Source organism: Branchiostoma belcheri, unplaced genomic scaffold (assembly GCF_001625305.1).
Source record: "Branchiostoma belcheri isolate BF01 breed outbred unplaced genomic scaffold, Haploidv18h27 scaffold10, whole genome shotgun sequence".
NCBI classification, from domain to species: Eukaryota; Metazoa; Chordata; class Leptocardii; order Amphioxiformes; family Branchiostomatidae; genus Branchiostoma; species Branchiostoma belcheri.
In genome coordinates this window covers 3,281,984-3,301,393 of record NW_017802380.1, presented here as the reverse complement: position 1 = coordinate 3,301,393, position 19,410 = coordinate 3,281,984, and the positions used below count along the sequence as shown (strand labels likewise).

The window sequence follows — 19,410 nt, the reverse complement described above, 5'->3', positions numbered from 1 at the left end:
CACTTTGGGCACGTATATTGCACAGCACAGTGACTAAGCACTATTAAAACTGATCTTGCTCAGGATAAGGAGTGACCCAGTTCTGAGTACTCGTGTATTGCGTAATCTTTGACGTCACGCTCTACGCCCTCACCTTATCCCTACAGTCCCACTCCCGGCATGCTCAAAATACATATATATCGTTCATTTCTGGTGATTTTATCATTACCAGATAAATGTTTATGATAAAAATGTATGTAGGATACGATATGGTCATCATATTTGTAGTTTTTATGTAATAGTTTATGTACAAAAGTAGCTACAAGGTCTGTGAGGTTGAAATAGCCATCGCGGACTAGGGTAAGAATATCCCCTCGAAAAACTTGGCGCGCTGACTGCCGGGTGACCCGGGTAGCGCAGAGCCGGAGGTGGCCGACGTAAGTTATAGAAGCATTTTCACCGCATCCTGTTGCTCCACAGTACCATCAACAAAGGTGTGGTATAGGCGAGAAGACACAGTTTCAGGAAGACCGACTCCTCAGCGAGGCAGTGCCGTGACCGTCGCGGCAAGATTAAGCGCACGTCGACCGAGACCTCAGCGGGCGAACGCGCGGCTAAGGCCCGAACTCCCGCCAACATGCCTCCGGTGACCGCGAACGGCGCCGACCTGAAGGCGGCGATACAGAAGTACATCGCCGACAACAAGGTTATGGTCTTCAGCAAGTCCTACTGCCCCTTCTGTAAAAAGGTAAGATTCTCTCGTATCTTTTTTAATCGCATTGTAACGTTTCAAACCTCCAGCTTGAGCCTCACAAAAATTTGCGACCCGAGTGGGAGGGGGGCGTGCACATGTGATTTTTTTTCGTGAGAAGTCTCGTGGAATTCTTCTCGTTGTTTTAACGCACTCTCAATGGTGCGTGTTTCCTTTTGTACAGGTGAAGGACTTGTTCAACTCTCTAAGTGTGACGTACACGGCTCTGGAACTGGACCAAATAGGTGAGCTCAGATGTCATGATGATAAGACAAAAAGCAGTGAAAGTGGGCATGGGTCTAAGAACCGTATTTTTCGCTGAACTGGACCAAATTTTACTCATGTTACTGTATATGATCAAATGTAGAAACTAAAACGCGAGGGATCACAAACCCATCCTCAAAATTTTATTTCATTATGTGAATCATAGCTATAATGTTATAGCAAATAGGGAATTTGCTTGTCATTGATTGATGACAAATACATATTTTTCCTCTCAATACACCTGTCATGATGAATTAGTTAACTATTAGTTAGTATTAGTTACTATTATACACGAACAACAGGATGATTTCATATGGACATTTAAATGATTGATGCCTATAGAAAGTTTCCCTCTTAATAGCCTAAATCCATTAAAAATTATGTAGTCATTTAATCCAAGGTTTTTCAATGTACAAATGTATTTATACTTATAGTCAGCTTGTGGAATTTAAAAACCTAAGGATATAACGTTACATATACTAGTAACGTTATTTATAAAAGAATTGTCATCTGCATTTGACAACAGATCAGTGAGCAATTAGGCTATGTGTGAAAATAGAAACCTGTTGCTAGCCACTAAATATGCCCAGCAGCTTCATCGTATCAAATCATATCAAGTAGAAATAGCAACCTCTCTCTACCAACAGGTATCAAATATGGCTGTTGCTTATGCTTTGATATTAAAAGCAGCATCAAATATTGTACTCTCACAAGAAGTGACATTACTGTTCCAACCATTCAGTGTCTTAATTACTGCACTTCCTATTGGGAGTGGGAAAGCAGCTGGTTTATACAGCGTCTTTGTAATTTTGACACTTGAGTATTTGCAGAAATGACAAATCAAGATGGCTTTTCACTGTGCAAACATTTTTAGCAACAAAGGACATTGTTTGATTTGAACCGTATTGTGGGATGTAATTTTGTGTTAGGGTTTTCCTATGGAGAGTTTTAAGTGGGAGTGAATAACAGTCCACCTGGACTATTTTAGACAGAGGAAAATGGCAGTAAAACAGTCTTTCAACTACACCAATCACACGCATTGCACATTTTGTATGTTAATGGTTACTCCAGCTAGACTGGAGATTATTCCCAAAATTTAAGTCAAATTTTGCATTGAAATGAAATTAGATAATTTTCCTTTACTCAAGGTTGTACTGAATTCAGAAATGTATCTTTTGTTATTAAAAATGCAACATTTGAGCATTAAATATTTTTGTTGTTTGACAGAAAATGGAGGAGACCTGCAGAATGCCCTGCATGAGTTGAGTGGGCAGAAGACGGTTCCCAACGTGTACATCAACCAGGCGCATGTGGGAGGGTGTGACGACACGCTCAAGCTCCACACTGACGCTAAACTCTTACCCATGCTGTCAGAGAACACGCAAACGTACGACTACGATCTGATCGTGATCGGAGGGGGATCAGGAGGGCTGGCTGCCTCCAAGGTCTGAGACTTTAATTACACTGTGGTGGGGTTTTATGATTACTGTTAAGCAATATGCAACCACACACACACATACTAATATGTACAATATACAACTGTTCCTTCAATACTGCTGAAGAAGACCACTCACAGGGCCAATAAAATCTGGTCTATGTGGACAGGTGGTCACTATACACAGGATTCGTAATGCTTGCTCACTTGGAAAAATCATCTAAGGGACCACCAAAAAGTTGACAGTTAACTTGTCACAATGGCCATGTATGTAGTCACTGGTATCACAGGTTGGACTGTCATTCAGAAACCATTGGTGTTTTTCACTTAGATTTACTGTCGTTTAACTCACAGAAAATCAACCTGGCGCCCATTTTTGTTTTTCAGGAGGCAGGCAAGCTTGGGAAGAAAGTGTTAGTATGTGACTTTGTCAAGCCGTCACCTATTGGAACAACATGGGGTGAGTTTTGTTAGCTGTCAAGAGCTAAAAAGATCAATAAATCAATAATATTCAACTAGACATATCCTGCTAGCCACCTGGTGTGGATACAGAAATGGCAAAGAAATGGAAGTTGTGAAGTAAACATTTCCAGGTGCAACTGTTGCAAACAAGTACATATTTTATGAAGTAACTGGAGAGATAGAGAAAGACAGAAACAATTTGATGAATGACTACAGATTCCTAAAGGCATTAATGCTCAAAAACTGCTTGCTGTGGAATAAATAATGTTACATTGAGAAGTGATTTGTATTAGCCAAATAGTCCAAGACTGAAATCATGCAAAGCATGAAGAGACATGAGTTAATGTTGTGATTTTGTTTGTTGACCTACAGGCCTGGGAGGCACCTGTGTTAATGTAGGATGTATTCCCAAGAAGCTCATGCACCAGGCTGCACTACTGGGTAAGTTTTTCGTCACAATACTAGTATGTACAATGAGTGTTGTTTGATGAAGTGAAGAAACATTTTTTTATGAAGTGGAAAATAAACTTTGTTGCTGTCTGCCCTGAATGAACAGTTTTTGTGCCTTGAATTGGTGGGCTTGGTTTCTCTTCATCAACTATAAGGAAAGATGGGAAATGCTAAAAGTTCTTCATGATTTCTGGTATGATTTGACACATCTTTTTTCCAGTTGTGACATCTTTGTCCTGTTTTTATCCTGTTGATAGGTCATGCTGTTGATGACTCCAGGAAGTTTGGATGGGAGGTGCCAGAAGCAGGTGAGAGCATGAGTTGGCCTGTCTTTAGATGGTTGCCTACATCAGATTACTTGATAGAAGAAAAACAAAATGAAACACAGGGTTAAAATGAGAAAAGGTTGTTCGTATTCATGGTAGGATAAGGATTTCCCATAGTTATGCATGCAAATCACTCGTTTTCATTCAAATGTACAAAATGCTGTCGCCACTCTTTACGACTAGGTATGAGCCAAATCATGGACCTCATCGTTGCTTTCTTCACTTTTCCACTACACTTACTATGTTTCACGAAAAATGTACCACAAACCCAGGTTTGATTGATGACTTGAGATAAATTATGGTCGCGGGTTGGATTTCTCCCCCTAAAAAGCGGCTGTCGCCTGAGACGAAATAGAAACTTTAAAAAGCAGCCTAAAACGTAGCAATTTGATTACGGCAGTAGTTTTCTGCCTGATGAAGTTGGATGGCCAGGCCCTCTGACTAATCAAGTCAGATCGCTCCTGTCACTATTCCTGTACGTCGTGCGAGGTGGTTCATACCTGTCGCCAAGTTCTGTAACATCCGTTACCGCTCAAGTAAGACGGTCGTGCAGTTTAGATAGAGTCACATATAAGACAAGAAATTGCCATTTTGATGACTTTTAGCAAGTTTTCTAGGTTTCTAAGAGAAGATGAAAAGAGTGTGTGCTGTCATTTGTAGCTACCTTCGCTGAACAAATTGTTTTACAGTAATGAATGTAACATCCGTTACCGTTGTTTTTACTTTCAATTTTAGTTACTTCACCTGGTATATAAAAAGTCGCCCAGTTTTAAAATGTCCGTACTTATGCCCCCTTGTTCTCAAAGGATGAAGATAAAAACTGCAGATCTTCTGGAGAAATAAACAAAAACGTCCGTTTTGTAACATCCGTTACCGGTAATGGAAGTTACACCTGTAGCGGAAAAGACGTAACAAGAGATTGAATTTCCCTTCCCTATGCACCATAAACATAATAGTTGGAAATAAAGTAGAAAAAATATGAATCCGAAGAAAAATAACCCTCTGTGGCGTCAACAGACTCTACTCTTCTTTGCTTCCAAAGATATTTTTTGCTACTTCTATACACTGCATTTAGCTATCTTCATGTGTTCGATACGTGTAAATTTACCAGTAAATAATGGGTTGACAGAAGTACTTTCATAGATACTGACGTCTAAACTAATGGCTTTTGAGGTGATGTCATGAATACGTTTACCCAATTCATGCTGATGTTCCAGCGTTTTTGCCGCACTAAAAATTGCATTGTTTACATATGTCTTATCTAAGTGCATAAATTTTCGGTAACTTCCCGTGGCAATTAAGCTGTCCTTTTTTGGTAATCATTAATTGAGATGTTTTCCTAAAAAATAAGGTAGGTTTGCCTGAAAAAACAGATCATCGATTTTTCGACCCAAAAAATCACCATTTTGTACATTTCAATGAGAATGAGCCAAATGCCCTCACAGTAATGCCAAGTACTACATACGAAACCCAATGTACTGTTATTAAAATGTAATGTTTTTCTGTTCTCTCTTACTAGTGAAACACAACTGGAACACAATGAAAGAAGCCATCCAGGTTAGTTACATGTACATCTGTTACATCCAGGTTTATGTTGTTTGTAATGTGCCATGATGTCGCATAAAGCAAGAAAGCTTCAAAGCAGAGTTTAAAGACATAATTTTTCTTATTTCATGAAAATGTTTCGAATAATCTATTTTTTTTATAAATGAAGATGTTCAAGATATTACCACCTTGCATTCTACATGTATTGGTCATTTAGTTTCAATGAAATATATGGATGCTGATACGAATCAGTTTAAGTAATGACCTCTTTTCTTTTTTGTCTGTTTGTATAGAGTTATATTGGATCCCTGAACTGGGGCTACAGGGTGGCCCTGAGGGATAAGGATGTGAAGTATGAGAACGCCTACGCTGAGTTTGTGGATCCACACACTATAAAGGTGGGTATTTTCTTCTACTGTTGATAACACATACTGTGAAATAAGCTGTGTAATACAGCAAGTTGTGTGGGAAGAAATGTTTAAGTAGCATCATAGACATACTCACATAGCTAAGAAGAGGAAACAAAACCTGTGGTATTAAATAAAACACAGCACATCAGTGTAATGACTTGCAGTGAACACCTGCAAACAAAACCATGTTTACCACGATGGTAACTAATATTGTTTTGCAGACAGTGAACAGGCGAGGGAAGGAGAACACAGCCACAGCGGAAAGGTTCCTGGTGGCAGTAGGGATGAGGCCGAGGTACCCTGACATCCCAGGAGCTAAGGAGTACGGCATCACCAGGTAAGGGGAGAGTGAGAGAAGGACCTGTACTGTTTTAGACAAGTCTGGCAGGCTCTGTGTACGCAAGGTGTGACTCTTCTCAAACACAGGACCTCCATTTAATGTCTTATCTGAGGGAAGTCCCCAACCAAAGCTAAGTACTATTTCCACTTGCACAAAATTGGTGACATGGCAGGATTTGAACCCGGGACCTCTTGGTTCTGAGGCAAACACTGCATCACGCCATTAATAATTATGCCACATGGACCCCGTATAGACCCTTCAGCATCTATAGTGACCACCTGTTCACATAGACCAGATTTTATTAGTCCCCTGAGTGGTCTTGTTGGGCAGGTTTGACTGTATATGGGTTATTTATTTATTTTTAGACATTAGATTCTACATTGCCATATTCAGTATATTGGATCAACGTAACAAACACCATGCTCAATATTGTTTTTTCAACCAAAACATTTAACGTTGTGTGTCTCCTGCAGTGATGACCTGTTCTCGCTGCCCTACTGTCCCGGGAAGACCCTGGTGGTTGGTGCGTCGTACGTGGCGCTGGAGTGTGCGGGGTTCCTGCGGGGGATCGGCCTGGACACCACCGTAATGGTACGGTCCATCCTGCTGAGGGGCTTTGACCAGCAGATGGCTGAGAAGGTCGGCGCCTACATGGAGAAGGGAGGGATGAAGTTCATCAGGGGCTGTGTGCCCACCAAGGTCAGGGTTACTGACTTACAGCTTTTTTTTCTAGGATATTTTCTTTTTCACGACCAACTTTTGTTGGTGTCTACCAGACACCTTCCTCGGAGCTCCTGGCTGGAGTTCTGCTTCTTGATGCCATATGTAGCCAATATAGGTGGCGCTTTAGCATCGAGAACACATCCCAATTCCAAAACGTGTCTAAGTGTTGTGTAGCCTGCATGAAGACGGCATCTTTTTTCTTCTTGACACACAAGAAAGGGATTAAGTACTGACTGAAATGAAAAAGGTCCAAAACCTCCTTTCTCGTAAGTCGTTGGCCGCGAGCCCATTTTTCAGACAACTGATGTTATTTCCTTTTCCCCCTCTTGTAGGTGGAGCGGCTGGAAGAAGGGCAGCCTGGGAAGCTGCGAGTGACAGGGATGCAAGATGGGAAAGAAGTGGTCTGGGAGGGCAACACGGTAAGGACCCTTCTGGTGATGTAAACCCCTTTGTTAGGAAATCGTAGACAGCTCCTTGGGTTTTTTTATACCTATGGCTGTCTTTGGTGTCAGACATTTTATTTTAGTGAAAGGTTTGACCTCATTGTTTGAATTCTTTCCTCCTCAGATACTGTTTGGCATTGGGAGGGATGCTGTCACAGAAGGAATACACCTGGAAAAAGCTGGAGTACAGTTCAACACAAAGTAAGCATATCTGAATGTGTCCTTCTTCTTTTACTTTACAGTTCACTCTGTTTACATGTTCAGCACATATGAGAGTGGGCTAGCCCTCTGCTGTAGTGCTTGCACAATTATGACATCCAGAAGCTATAGAAATGGAGGTGGGCATTGATCGCCCTATACACCAAAAGAATTTTAACTAACATTGTTGTCAGCAAAATGTATGAGACATTCAGAAATTCTTGTTTTTGACTTTCAGGAATGGTAAGATCTACGGGAACGATGAGGAACAGACAAACCAGCCTCACATCTATGCAATTGGTGACGTCCTGGAGGGAAAGTTGGAGCTGACACCAGTCGCCATTCAGGCTGGCAAGCTGCTGGCACAGAGGCTGTACGGGGGCTCACAGGCTAAAGTAAACATAGCAACACTTTGTGAAACTTAATTTTAAAATAATTGTAGTAGGTATAAATTATAAGTGGAAGTTGAATCACCGCTAATATCTAACAATCCTAAGAGACTTATCTACTTTTATAAATAAAAGTGAAGACACTCTAATTATGATAATACCCTAAACTTATACCGTAAGGACCGAAAGAATATTATAATGTCACCAACTCATTTTTTAAAACTCTACCCTGGGGTTATTTCATTGTTGAAATTGACGGGGCCAGGGGGAGGGGGGGCAGTCAGGAATGCTTTCCTAAACCTGGCAGGATCCTACAGTGAAGGAAAATATATTGTTTTGTGTAATGCTTTGGGGTGAATATTTTCCTTTCCAAATGTTGTTCTGTCACTATAAGATTGCTGTATTATTTATAATACATATCTAAAAAGTATTTGACTTCTTTACACCCCCTAGACGGACTACGTAAATGTTCCCACAACTGTCTTCACCCCCCTGGAGTATGGGGCCTGCGGTTTGTCAGAGGAAGATGCCATTGCAAAATACGGGGAGGACAACATTGAGGTGTACCACTCCAACTTCCAGCCCCTGGAGTGGACCGTTCCAGGTTACGACCCCAACGACTGCTATGCAAAAATCATCTGTAATCGTCAGGACAATGTAAGTATCATTACTCTGGGAGTCTGGTAGAGATTAAGTTCAATTGAGCAGCCCAAAAGTTGAAAAAAGTTGTCTTGTAATACTGTACTTACCCTTTTGTAGGTTCATGTTAATCATTTATTTGCTGCCTGTATACTTAAGTAGGCAGAAAGCTTATAAAGCTAGTGCAAATATATTTTGTACATGGCTGTGAGTAATTTATGTCTTGGGAAAGTATAACAGTTGTTATAGTACAACAACATTATACATTATAACCAACTTCCAAATAGACTGAGTCGGTTGAGAATATAATCTTCCTGTTCTGTTCCTGCCAGGAGCGAGTGGTGGGCTTCCATGTTCTCGGCCCCAATGCCGGGGAGATCACGCAGGGCTACGGGGCTGCCATGAAGTGTGGGATGACCAAGGCTCAACTGGACACCACCATCGGGATCCACCCAACCAATGCTGAGGTAGGTATCCACATAAATTGTATAAAAGAAAAGTAATTCCTCTGACATAAGGTATGCATGTGTATCATATTTAAGGGCCATTCAGAGATATCTTTAGTCTCAAATGGTGGTATTTCGTCTCATACATATGTCAAATCTATCATCTTTTTTTCCTTAACAACAATGTTTCTTAACATTTGACTGTCAAACACTTTCATTGCATTACTTCCTTCTTTGCAATGCCCTTGTATTATATTGATGTACCAACTAAGTAATACTATAGATTGACTTGAATTCAGGAAGAGACACAGTAATTATCATAAACACATCTTGAATCCTGAAGCTCTATATGCTTTTCTGTTTGTCCAGATTTTCACAACGATGGACATCACTAAGGGCTCGGGGGAAGACCCCACCAAGACTGGCTGCTGAGGTTAAGCCCCGCTGTTGCTCGTCCCCGGCAGATCAAAAGCCACCTCTAACCTTTAAGATAAACGTACAGGAGCCAGAATTATATACATGCTTGCTGCTCAGGTTGTAAGGAACAAACACATTCTTGCTCACAAAAGGAATTCACTCTCACTGACTTGATTTCTGTGGGTGTACATCTTTACTTGTGTTGGAAAGACGGATAAAATTTAAGCGATGCTCAAATCATCCTCTTCTATAAGACACAGACTTTGTCAATGTGTGATACAATTGACAATGTCCATGTTTTAAAACAAAGAAAACACAATGTGGTATCACCACACATGAAACCATACTTCAGCCTTGTAATTTATATTATCATAAGGTGAAGCAAACATCTGGCTCGTTACTGTAACATAAGAGGTGGCAGCCATGTTGGTCTGCAAGTCAAGGGGACAAGAAGCAATAGCGGGGGTGAAACTCCAAACTCACCAAAGGTGGTGACACAGCATAGCACGTTCCTGCCGTAAAACTCAGCAGTCTTTTCAACACTGTGACTGTCAGGTTAACAGAACAGCGGTAACCATTCAAGATTGGATCACACTGATATGACGAAAAAGAGTACACTTGTAAGTGGAAATTGAAGAGAGATCTTTGTGATTAGCCTGTGTGCCATTCTGGTTACATAGTGTCTACACTGGTAGTTGCTTGTTTGCGACTATTAGAGCAGATGTAAACTAACCACTGTTTTGTTAAAGTTCTTGATGGTCAGGACAGTTGTGACTGAACAGCTGATGAGTTTTTAAGCAAAGTGCATTTATGACGGTCTCCTTTTCAAACCCAGATCTGGGCTAGAGGAGACTTGAAACTGCTGTGTGTACCACCTGGTAAACTAAGTTTGTAGATTAAATATACAATGGTACTATGTATCTTACACATTTCACCTGTATAAATGCCTTGAAGCTCTTCCAATGAAAGCTTTGAATGAGTTTGAAATGAAGCTTTTGTCATAGGTTGGTGAACTCTGTTACTATGTACCGTTTAAATTAGTGGATCACAGCCACAATTCCTTAATCACTTGTCTTCACAATCCTCAAATCAGATGATATGTATGCTCTCTAGGACAGTTTCTAAGATGACATGCAAACTTAATGTAGAAAACCTACAGCATTTGTGGAATTCTGATTTATTTTAGACGAATCAGGAAATGTGAGAAATGGATTATTACACTACTTTCCTATGCACAATGATTACAGGTAAAAAAGCCTTTGTTGTTTTCTCATTTCTGTTTCCAAGTCTGTCAGTAAGGTTGTTGTAGCCTTCTTTGTTAGTAAGTACATATATAAATAAGTTTGCTTGTGGCTAATTAACTACTTCTCGAGTAAAGTTTGTAGACGGGAAAATTACCAATAAGTCTAACCTTTTTATTGGGATCATGTAGAACTTCAATAATGGTAAATAATTTTCACTTCACCATGGAAGTTTGGTTAAACATATACCAAACAAATGGTAAACAATTATCACAAGGTTAACCTCCATGATGCATAGAATATCAGGTGTCTAAGAGCATTGTAGCATGATACAATATACACTTCTGGTACTTAAAATAGCCTGCTGTTACACCAGGTGTCTTACTGCAAGCAAAATACAATTGACGAGAATTCCCTTATCCTTCTGTGAACTGGTCTTGTTTTGTATCAACACTGCAGTATTATAACTCATTACACTCACAAGGATCTAGCACAATGCGTTATGGAAACCTGAGTCTGTAAGTAACTACATTAACCATTGCATTTGAGAATATCCTAACGTATTTTGAATTGCACTTAAGATTAGATGGATATGTATTGGTCTAGAAAATATTCTGTGTGAAAATTGGGGAACATGGCCCAAAAGGGGCCACATGAACATGTATAGGAAGACACGTACTTAACACTTACAGAGTGTTACTACTAAGATACATGTATCAATGGAAGCTCTCTCTCTCTCTCTCAGTCAATATCATCATCAAAAGATGTAACAACAGGATGTTTCAGTTCCAAATTTGTTTACAGATCAAATTTGAGCTTAAAAATACAGATCAAATTTGAGCTCAAAACTGAAGCTAACCTACAGTGAAACAGTTTGACTGGGCTATCTAACCAATGCCCCTGGTAGATCCTGCCGTGTGGACACAGCTCGACAGATGCAGAACGTTGCTATCAGAGAAACGACGATCATGAAGTAGAAGGTGCCCTCCCAGCCGTACCACTCTGCTATGGCTCCGATGATGGGACCCTGCAACACTGTACCCACACTGCCAAAACCTACAGGGAAAAAAAATGACAAGATTGTGTTATTCTAAAAATAAAAACAGAAGATAAAGATAGCTTTATAAAGCTTTAAACAATGTTAGATAGACAGAGGCTAGGTGTAACAAGTCAACTTCTGATATAGCCAGCTGCCATTGCGCCGTGTGCCTACGAAGCTGGTGTGTTATGTGGAGGGGGGGCAGTTATATTGGCTATGCTGATACAAATACAGAAGGCACACATTAAACTACAGAACAATTGGGTAACAACCTGATCAGGCCCACAGTTGAACAGCAGCATACACATGACATTAAAGGTATAAGACAAGGTTCTCACCGTTAATGAACCCTGAGATGGCGGCGTGTGCATTCCTCCCATCCTTGTCCCCCAGCTGTGTAGGTAGTGACCCAGTCAGGATGGCATCAGGCCCACAGTTGAACATCCCTGTCAGCAGCATACACATGACGTTGAAGGGTATGCCCCAGGAGGCGGTGAGGAGGAACAGGATCAGGGACAGGGTACTGAACATGATGACTGTAGACACCCCCTGCAGACTGTCACCATGGAACAGTCTGCGAGAAATAAACGGAATGATCAGGAGATTTAAAGGCATCCAATGCAATTTTAAGGTAGCAAAACAAAATATTCTGGATGAGGAAATCTGATATTGACATTTAATCCAATTTCGTAGCACATTTCAAGTGTTTGAAATAGCCCAGAAATAAGCTACATGAGGAGTCCCTTTGTTTTTTGGGTACCACCCATGAATCTGAAAAGCTAGAACCAGATTACAATACAGAAGCGACTGTTTTCTGTCAACGTACTGCATTTTTGCCTCACAGAAATCGGTATGCTATGGAATAGGGTTGATTAAACTTACTACAGGAAATTGAGTCGACTCAACTTTACATGCCTGAAACAAGGAGAGGAACGAATAATACTCACTTATCAATGAACACTCCCAGTGTTGCACTTCCCAACACACCACCAATCTCAAATGAAGTAGACAGCAACCCTGCTTGAGCTTTGCTGTAATGAAGCTGAAAAAGTTTACAACAAGTGTTGAAAGATAAGAGTGAGCCAAGGATCTTTACAGGGCTTTTAATAAAGGGCTTCTAAAAAATACAAGTTAAAGTATGTGGGCAGTTTATGCATCCATGCTCACCTCTTGAAACAAGTACATAGGCAGCCACATCAGCAGACAGTACCTGACAATCTTTACAAAGAAGACAGTAGCAGCCAGCTCTGGTAACATTCTGGGAAAGATACAGAAGAACATATATACTAGTACATCAACTTACAATTGAGGCACCTTTTATTTTTTTTATAAACACAGCATTTTGTTAAAACAACCACCTGTTAGTATGAAGTAAGGGACATATAAGATAACATATAACCTAACTCTTGGTAAATTCAAATCATCAGTACATAGACAACAAACCTGCTACCTACTTTATTCCCAACAGTTGCCAGAATTTGAGGGAAGTGGTGTTTCCTGCTTTAGACACTGGCTCTGGATCTGACAAGTTACAAAGCAGATATTAGTGGTAGTTTTGCAGGTCTGATCACACATAAAACTTTCATACATACTTATGTTAGAGTAGTACATGAACAGCAAACATTGTAGCCCACATGCAGCCATGGAATGTTCATACAAAACATACAGTGTACGAGCAAACAGGTAGCATCCAATACCTGTGAGTTTTACCTTTTGGTCCGTCAAGGTATGTTCTACAGTAGGTTATTAATACAATTTCATTCTGCTAATACCTACATGCTATTGTCCAAACAGTGTTTGGTATATTATTTGCAAGTGTTAGGAAAATATGAAAGAGATGCTCACGCCTGTATTACCAGCACTAACATTTCTTAAGTATGTCAAACTACAGGTACATGTATGTGAGATTCATTTCATTCCACGAAGTTAGCTGTGGTCAACCTCATTCTGCATTCCTGAAGACAATATCTTCTCATATCTTTCTGACATGTTAAATGATTAGCCTGCATCAGCCAGCAAAAACTCTAGGGCAGTTCACACTCAGAAGGGCCTTACTACCAGCATATAGGACAGGAGTCCTGTGTGTTCTCTGGGCCTGCAAGGTTCTCATACTCTCCCCGTAAGGAGTGGACACCATGGGGCGGCTGTAGGAGGGAGCTGTCTTTGTAGCTAACACAGGAAGTGGCAGAAAACTTGGTGTTTTAATGCACTTTTGATGCATGATGATACACATGTACAGCCAGGGTGCCATCCTCTTTGTATTCCATATTATATTTAGGGAGTGAGTATGGGAGCCCCAGGTATACAAATAGGATGGTACCTAGGCTAACCTACGTTTTGTATGTACGAAAAATGTGGAAAGTTTAAACATTAAGTCACACTTGGTTGTGATTTATATATCATTAGGCAGTTCAAAATTTCGTATGAATGTATGTCAGTCCTGTTGTACATGTACTTGGGTCCAGCCTGTCTACTTAAACTTACCTTTCCCTGGTATATCCAGCCCAACTTCCCATGGAGTGTGCAGGAAGATATAGACAAGTGCTCCCACTGCAGCCTTAAAGCAAAACAAGAGAACAATGTTACCAAAACATCACAATTCTTACATGCTTTTTGGTGTGAAAAGTTCCGGAAAAGATCTGGGATCATTCGCAAATAACATGAAATCTGTTAATGAACTTACCACTACGAGTGCTGGGTAGAAGAACACAGACCTCCATCCATACATCCTCTGTATGTGTACCTGGGGGAAAGAATATCACTCATCAACTATTTTCTGAAGGTTACAAAAACTTTCAAAACCCACAAGACTAAAATAACCAAATGTTATGGTCAATCAATGAGTAGTGAGAATACAAAAAATGCAAAAAAACAACAACTGGTCATTGATTGAAAAAACGTTTTGTATTCAGCATCAATAAATCTTGTATAATGTGGTTTCTCCCTTCCTCTTTTTAACCCCATCCTGTACTCACTGCTAGACCAGTTCCCATGATGCCCCCAGCAAAGGTACAGGTCCCCCAGATACCAAATATGGCGTTGCGCTGCCTGTCAGGGTACCAGGAGCCGAGGGCCTTCACACAGCACGGCCACGTCTGAGCCTGGAAATGAATAAGAAAAAGAGAGTGTTGATAGCAATGTCACAAATGAAATAAAACATTTACCTATTACTTTTCCAACTACATGTATTATCACAATGCCATACATGCATATTAAGTCCTGTCTGGAAATACACGGGTACTGTAAAAGGTCTTTCTTAAAAATAATCAGTTTACCTTGATTGCCCTGTTTACACTCCAGATTTCTGAAGATTTATAAATTAGAGTCATTTACACTTGTCACCTATAGGTCAATTCTATCAATGAACAGCTGTGCCCTTAAAATTGGTCAGTGCCAACTGGGATTCAGGTATTGAGTACCAGGTGCAGCCTTCATTTGCCCTGGTATCACCTTTACTCCTCTAGAGAACTTGCAGACAGAAGTTGAATACCCTACTGTATGGATTACTGATATCCACTCACTTTTGATCCCAGGTACTCAATACCTTATTTTGTAGTTTTGTATAGTTTCTCTGTCCTTGGTGCTGAACTACCACATTGTTTCTCTGTCCTTGGTGCTGAACTATCATTGCACAAGATATATATATTGTATTTTCTTGACAGACAAGGTGTTAACCTGAATGTATAATTTGTTTTTCTCTGTCCTTGGTGCTGAACTATCATTGCACAAGATAAACATTGTATTTTCAGATACAATAGATAAGGGTTTTACCTGAGCAACTCCATTGAAGAACAGCATGATCATGAGAAGGAACACGTCTATCCATGTACCAAATCCAACCTGGAAATAGAGACAAAGTTGCAACATTCAGAAACAACTTGAGGATTGATACAAACACCCAGAAAAACACCTGAGAGAGTTGCCAGTTAACAGGGAATTGATTACCTAACACTTACATGGCATTGAACATGGCAAATGCTAATACATCTACTACATTGTTAGTGGCAGGTTAGCGAGTGGTTGATGACTTACCACAGAGGCTGCTGACAGAAACAGGCACCAGGCCAGGGTACTACGGGCACCAAACTTGTCTGCCAGAGGACCCAGGATCATCTATTGGGAGTACACAAAGTGTAAAAAAATCTAAAGGTACACAGGTATGTGCTTAGGAATGCCAAGCTGATTCAATGACAAAATCAGTATGACTATCTCATTTCTGTGTATAGTTTTATCAGGTTGGTAAGTCACTGAATAAAGAGACTCTTTTCACACAATCAAGTCTTTTATTCAGCCGACATTTTGGTGACCATCTGTTACCTTCCTGATGTGCCCTGAGAAGGGGACAGACAGTGATGGTTGTGTAAAAAGAGTCTCTTTATTCAGTATGACTGTCTCCAGTTGAAATCTTTGTGATGATAACCAGTAATAGAATCATAGAACAGTACCTGCATGGTAGCGTAAGGTAACAGCATGGAGGTGTCCAGCCATCCCAGCTGTGTTTTAGTCAAACTCAGTTCTGAGGCCAGGTCTGTCTTGATCTGTGTGTAAAGCAGGGGACATGCAAAAATGGACCTTTGAGTTATCTAGGTTTAAGATGCTAATCTTGTTACAACAATCATGGAATACATACTGATTTTATAAATTGTTTGATTGATTTATCATTGCATGCATCTTGAACTAACCAAACCTGTAACATCCGTGTCCATAATATCACCAGGGTCCATAATATCGCCACCTTGAGAAATAGTGTTTAATAACATATTTTTACTGCAACATACTTTTGGTATGCACTCCTGCACACCTCAAATGTACATACCTAGGGTATGTTGCAGTAAAAATATCTTTAAGCACACTTTTTCTTAAGGTGGCGATATTATGGACCCTGGTGATATTATGGACACGGATGTTACATTTTGGAAACAAATTGTCTCTTGGTAGGATGAAGGGTCATTGAAAACATACAAATACAGCAAATGATCTATACAATTGATAACAATTATTTTATTACTTTTACCCTTTCAAAACTGTGCACATCTGCAGTGTGATTTCATGCCCGCCACATAATTATATGTGGCTATCACTGATGAATATGTAACAGCTTATAAAGCTGTAAGAGGTCATTCAAGGCCACAAGTTGGCATGGGATGGCAAAGCAGTGAAACCAAAGCAGGACAGTATTATGCATTGTTGTCTACATATTTTACTTTTCTTCAATGAAAGAAGTCATGAATAATAGGAGTCCGTTCTTACCACCCCCAGCGGTTTCCTGACCAGGTATGTGGAGGCGTACGCCACCCAGGTCAGAACGAACGTCGCCACCTGTCTTCTCTGCAGACGACTAAACGACAACATCCCGACACTTCTTCCCTCTCTCACGCACAATTTTACCCCTAAGTCGTTCTACAAACTAACTATTCGAACAGCATGGGTCACAAGGAAGGAATGAAAGTAGATAATTAGTACAAACGGCGACGTTAGATTATGGGAGAACGAGATTTTAACCCTGTTTGTCGAACGACGCACCAGCCGCCATGTTGGAGCAGACGACCCGGAAATGAACGTTCTGATTTAATTTTTGGCGGGAAAGTTTGATCCGGATTTGGCAAGAGGTCAGTGTCGGTAAGAAATACAGTCTTTCGGAAGAAATAACATTATCTGAATAAAAGAAATGCTGTCATCAAATGATTGAATAGGAAAACATGGTGTTATTGGTCGATTATGCGACAACCTTGTGAAATATTACATTATTCAAAAGCGTCTCTATGCGGACCTACTCTGCACTGCAGAATCACGGAACAGGTGCAACGGCATACTAACGTGGAATGTCATTTCTTTTATTTTATTACCCGTAAGGGAAATTAATGAGTAAACCACTCATAAAACGTTTTGGAGATGGATAGTCTACACACAACATGTTCTGTTTTTCTCCGTCAGCTATGTAGTTCTGAATCAATTCAAATGCGGTTCATCAGGATTTTTATTTGGATGCGGTGTTCATACATATTCACTTTCCCCAATGCGAATCCTGGCCAGAAGGCAATGTTTACAATCGTACGGACGGATCCGCTGTTCCCAATCGCTTCATCGTGGGGCTCTTTGTCGGGCAGTGCATTACCTGTATCTGCAGAGGAAATGTCTCAATCTCTCTAAAAGGTTAGTGTTTTTTTTTTAAAGAAATGTTTTGATTTTCTAACGTTTTCTTGTGTGATTTATGTATTCCTCAAATGTCTAAATTGAAAATTCAGGCATCGGTGAAGAAGAACAATGAAATATTCTGGATCACCATCATAATCGTCTCCTCTGGCGAAAATTCAGAACCAAGGGTTTCCATCGAGGGCGGCAAAATTTAAGATTTGCAATACCGGCACTTCATATCCATTATGATTTGTTTACATTGCATATGTAGTAACGTGTATGTAGTTAAATTTGAAACGGCTTGAAAATAACGGCCTTTGTTGCAAAAAGACGCATATCCACCGTAATAAATTATTTTTTTAGAAAACGGGACAGAATGGATTTTAAACTTTTCCGTTCTGTTATCTGGCACCACGTAGGCTTGTGCTGCAAATTGTGCATCAATTGGCATCACATATAAAAGCCGGGTAGAATATAATTTTTGCATCTCTCCCATGGGATACAACCTTTTACAGATGTGAAAAATCTAACCATAGGGAATAGACTTTGTCTAAATTTAACGTTGGGAGGTGATTTTTCACTTTCCTTGCGTGGAAAAAAGATTGATTGCATCTTGTTTCCTGGCTGTGAAAATGCTCGTGCTGGTCACATGCACGCTGCGACCGTAAATCTTGTGCGCCAAAAAAATATGTCTTTGGCAATTGCAGTAATGGGATATTGGAAATGCAATGAGCGTGTTTCATGTTAGCATACTCAATCACCTAACGCCAAGAGCCCTTACAAACAATACGCCTGCTTTGTGTAATGGAAATTGCTCCCAGGAAATTTAATATCGCTGACTGAATTTATTCCTGCATGGGCTGTGAACGGTTGTGATTTTTTTCTCTGGGCGAAGCGTGGTCAAAACCGGCTCTCATGTGCTCCTTCTGCAATTGCTAATTGATTTCGGGAGATACTAGTAGTTGACATCGGGCAATTAGGACCAGGGTCAAACGATGGGTTGGAATGAATTGCCCCCCGGAAAAAATTGTAGGAGGCTCTTAACATTCGAGTGGTTATACCTCGCGTACCGCACCTGTGCGTTAAGGAGGATTATTTCTCACTTTTCTCCGGTTTTGGTTAAGCCTCACAGAGAGGGAAAATGCTTCAGGAGTCATTGGGTTACCGACTAGTACTATAGTATTACAAATGTATGTACATTGGTACATGGAATAATCCAGTTGATTCCATTTTTGTAGGGGGTAGAAATTTTCCCTGAAAAGAACTTGCCACCACACTGCATCCTTTGTAGTTTTTTTTTTCACGTGCAGATGGCTAGGACCACTTTAGCCATGGAATAATATATCAAGTTCAAATATCGAAGATAATGTTTCATAAGCAATGTGAGCAGCAATGTTTCCAATGACAATGCTGAATATTGCATATTATAAAATGTTCTCTCCCAATTGATGCAGTTTTTTTGCTGCCCACTCTGCCAGTCACAAGATGCTATTGCTTGGAACAAACCATAAACACCAGTATAAAGGGTGGTGTGAACTAGATGTAAAGTGCTGATACACACTTTATATGCTTAGGACACAGTGCACACATTTCTGTATGCATTTAATTAGTATCTCTAATTCAATTGCCTGATAATTTGAGAACAGCTTTTTGCACTACTACTAGTACTAGTAACATTACCAATGTATTTGTGAGTCGGTATATTTTCAATTCACAAAATTTGGGCAGTGGCTGGGAAAAGCGGGACAGTTGGGGTCAAAGGAACACGGCTTTCGACC

General features: G+C 40.3%; 2 protein-coding genes across 2 annotated transcripts; one reads left to right on the top strand and one right to left on the bottom strand.

Annotated features, from left to right (window-relative positions):
- Window positions 1–330: 330 nt before the first annotated feature.
- Window positions 331–10,473, top strand: LOC109470505 (thioredoxin reductase 1, cytoplasmic-like). Its single transcript, XM_019769468.1, has 16 exons — window positions 331–727; window positions 915–975; window positions 2,222–2,439; window positions 2,817–2,889; window positions 3,264–3,332; window positions 3,599–3,649; window positions 5,187–5,224; window positions 5,506–5,610; window positions 5,844–5,959; window positions 6,436–6,661; window positions 7,018–7,104; window positions 7,253–7,329; window positions 7,565–7,721; window positions 8,169–8,372; window positions 8,687–8,821; window positions 9,170–10,473. Exons 1-16 carry the CDS (start codon window positions 617–619, stop codon window positions 9,230–9,232), a joined length of 1,791 nt encoding a protein of 596 aa, XP_019625027.1. The 5' UTR covers window positions 331–616; the 3' UTR covers window positions 9,233–10,473.
- On the bottom strand, window positions 10,253–17,032 carry LOC109470819 (putative glycerol-3-phosphate transporter 5). The gene is made up of 12 exons (XM_019769910.1): window positions 16,748–17,032; window positions 15,943–16,035; window positions 15,530–15,610; window positions 15,269–15,337; window positions 14,473–14,598; window positions 14,181–14,240; window positions 13,982–14,054; window positions 12,952–13,018; window positions 12,665–12,755; window positions 12,445–12,539; window positions 11,836–12,071; window positions 10,253–11,514 (listed from the first exon to the last, which is right to left on the bottom strand). The coding sequence occupies exons 1-12, from the start codon at window positions 16,847–16,849 to the stop codon at window positions 11,342–11,344; spliced, it is 1,266 nt and encodes a 421-aa protein (XP_019625469.1). The 5' UTR covers window positions 16,850–17,032; the 3' UTR covers window positions 10,253–11,341.
- Window positions 17,033–19,410: the final 2,378 nt, after the last annotated feature.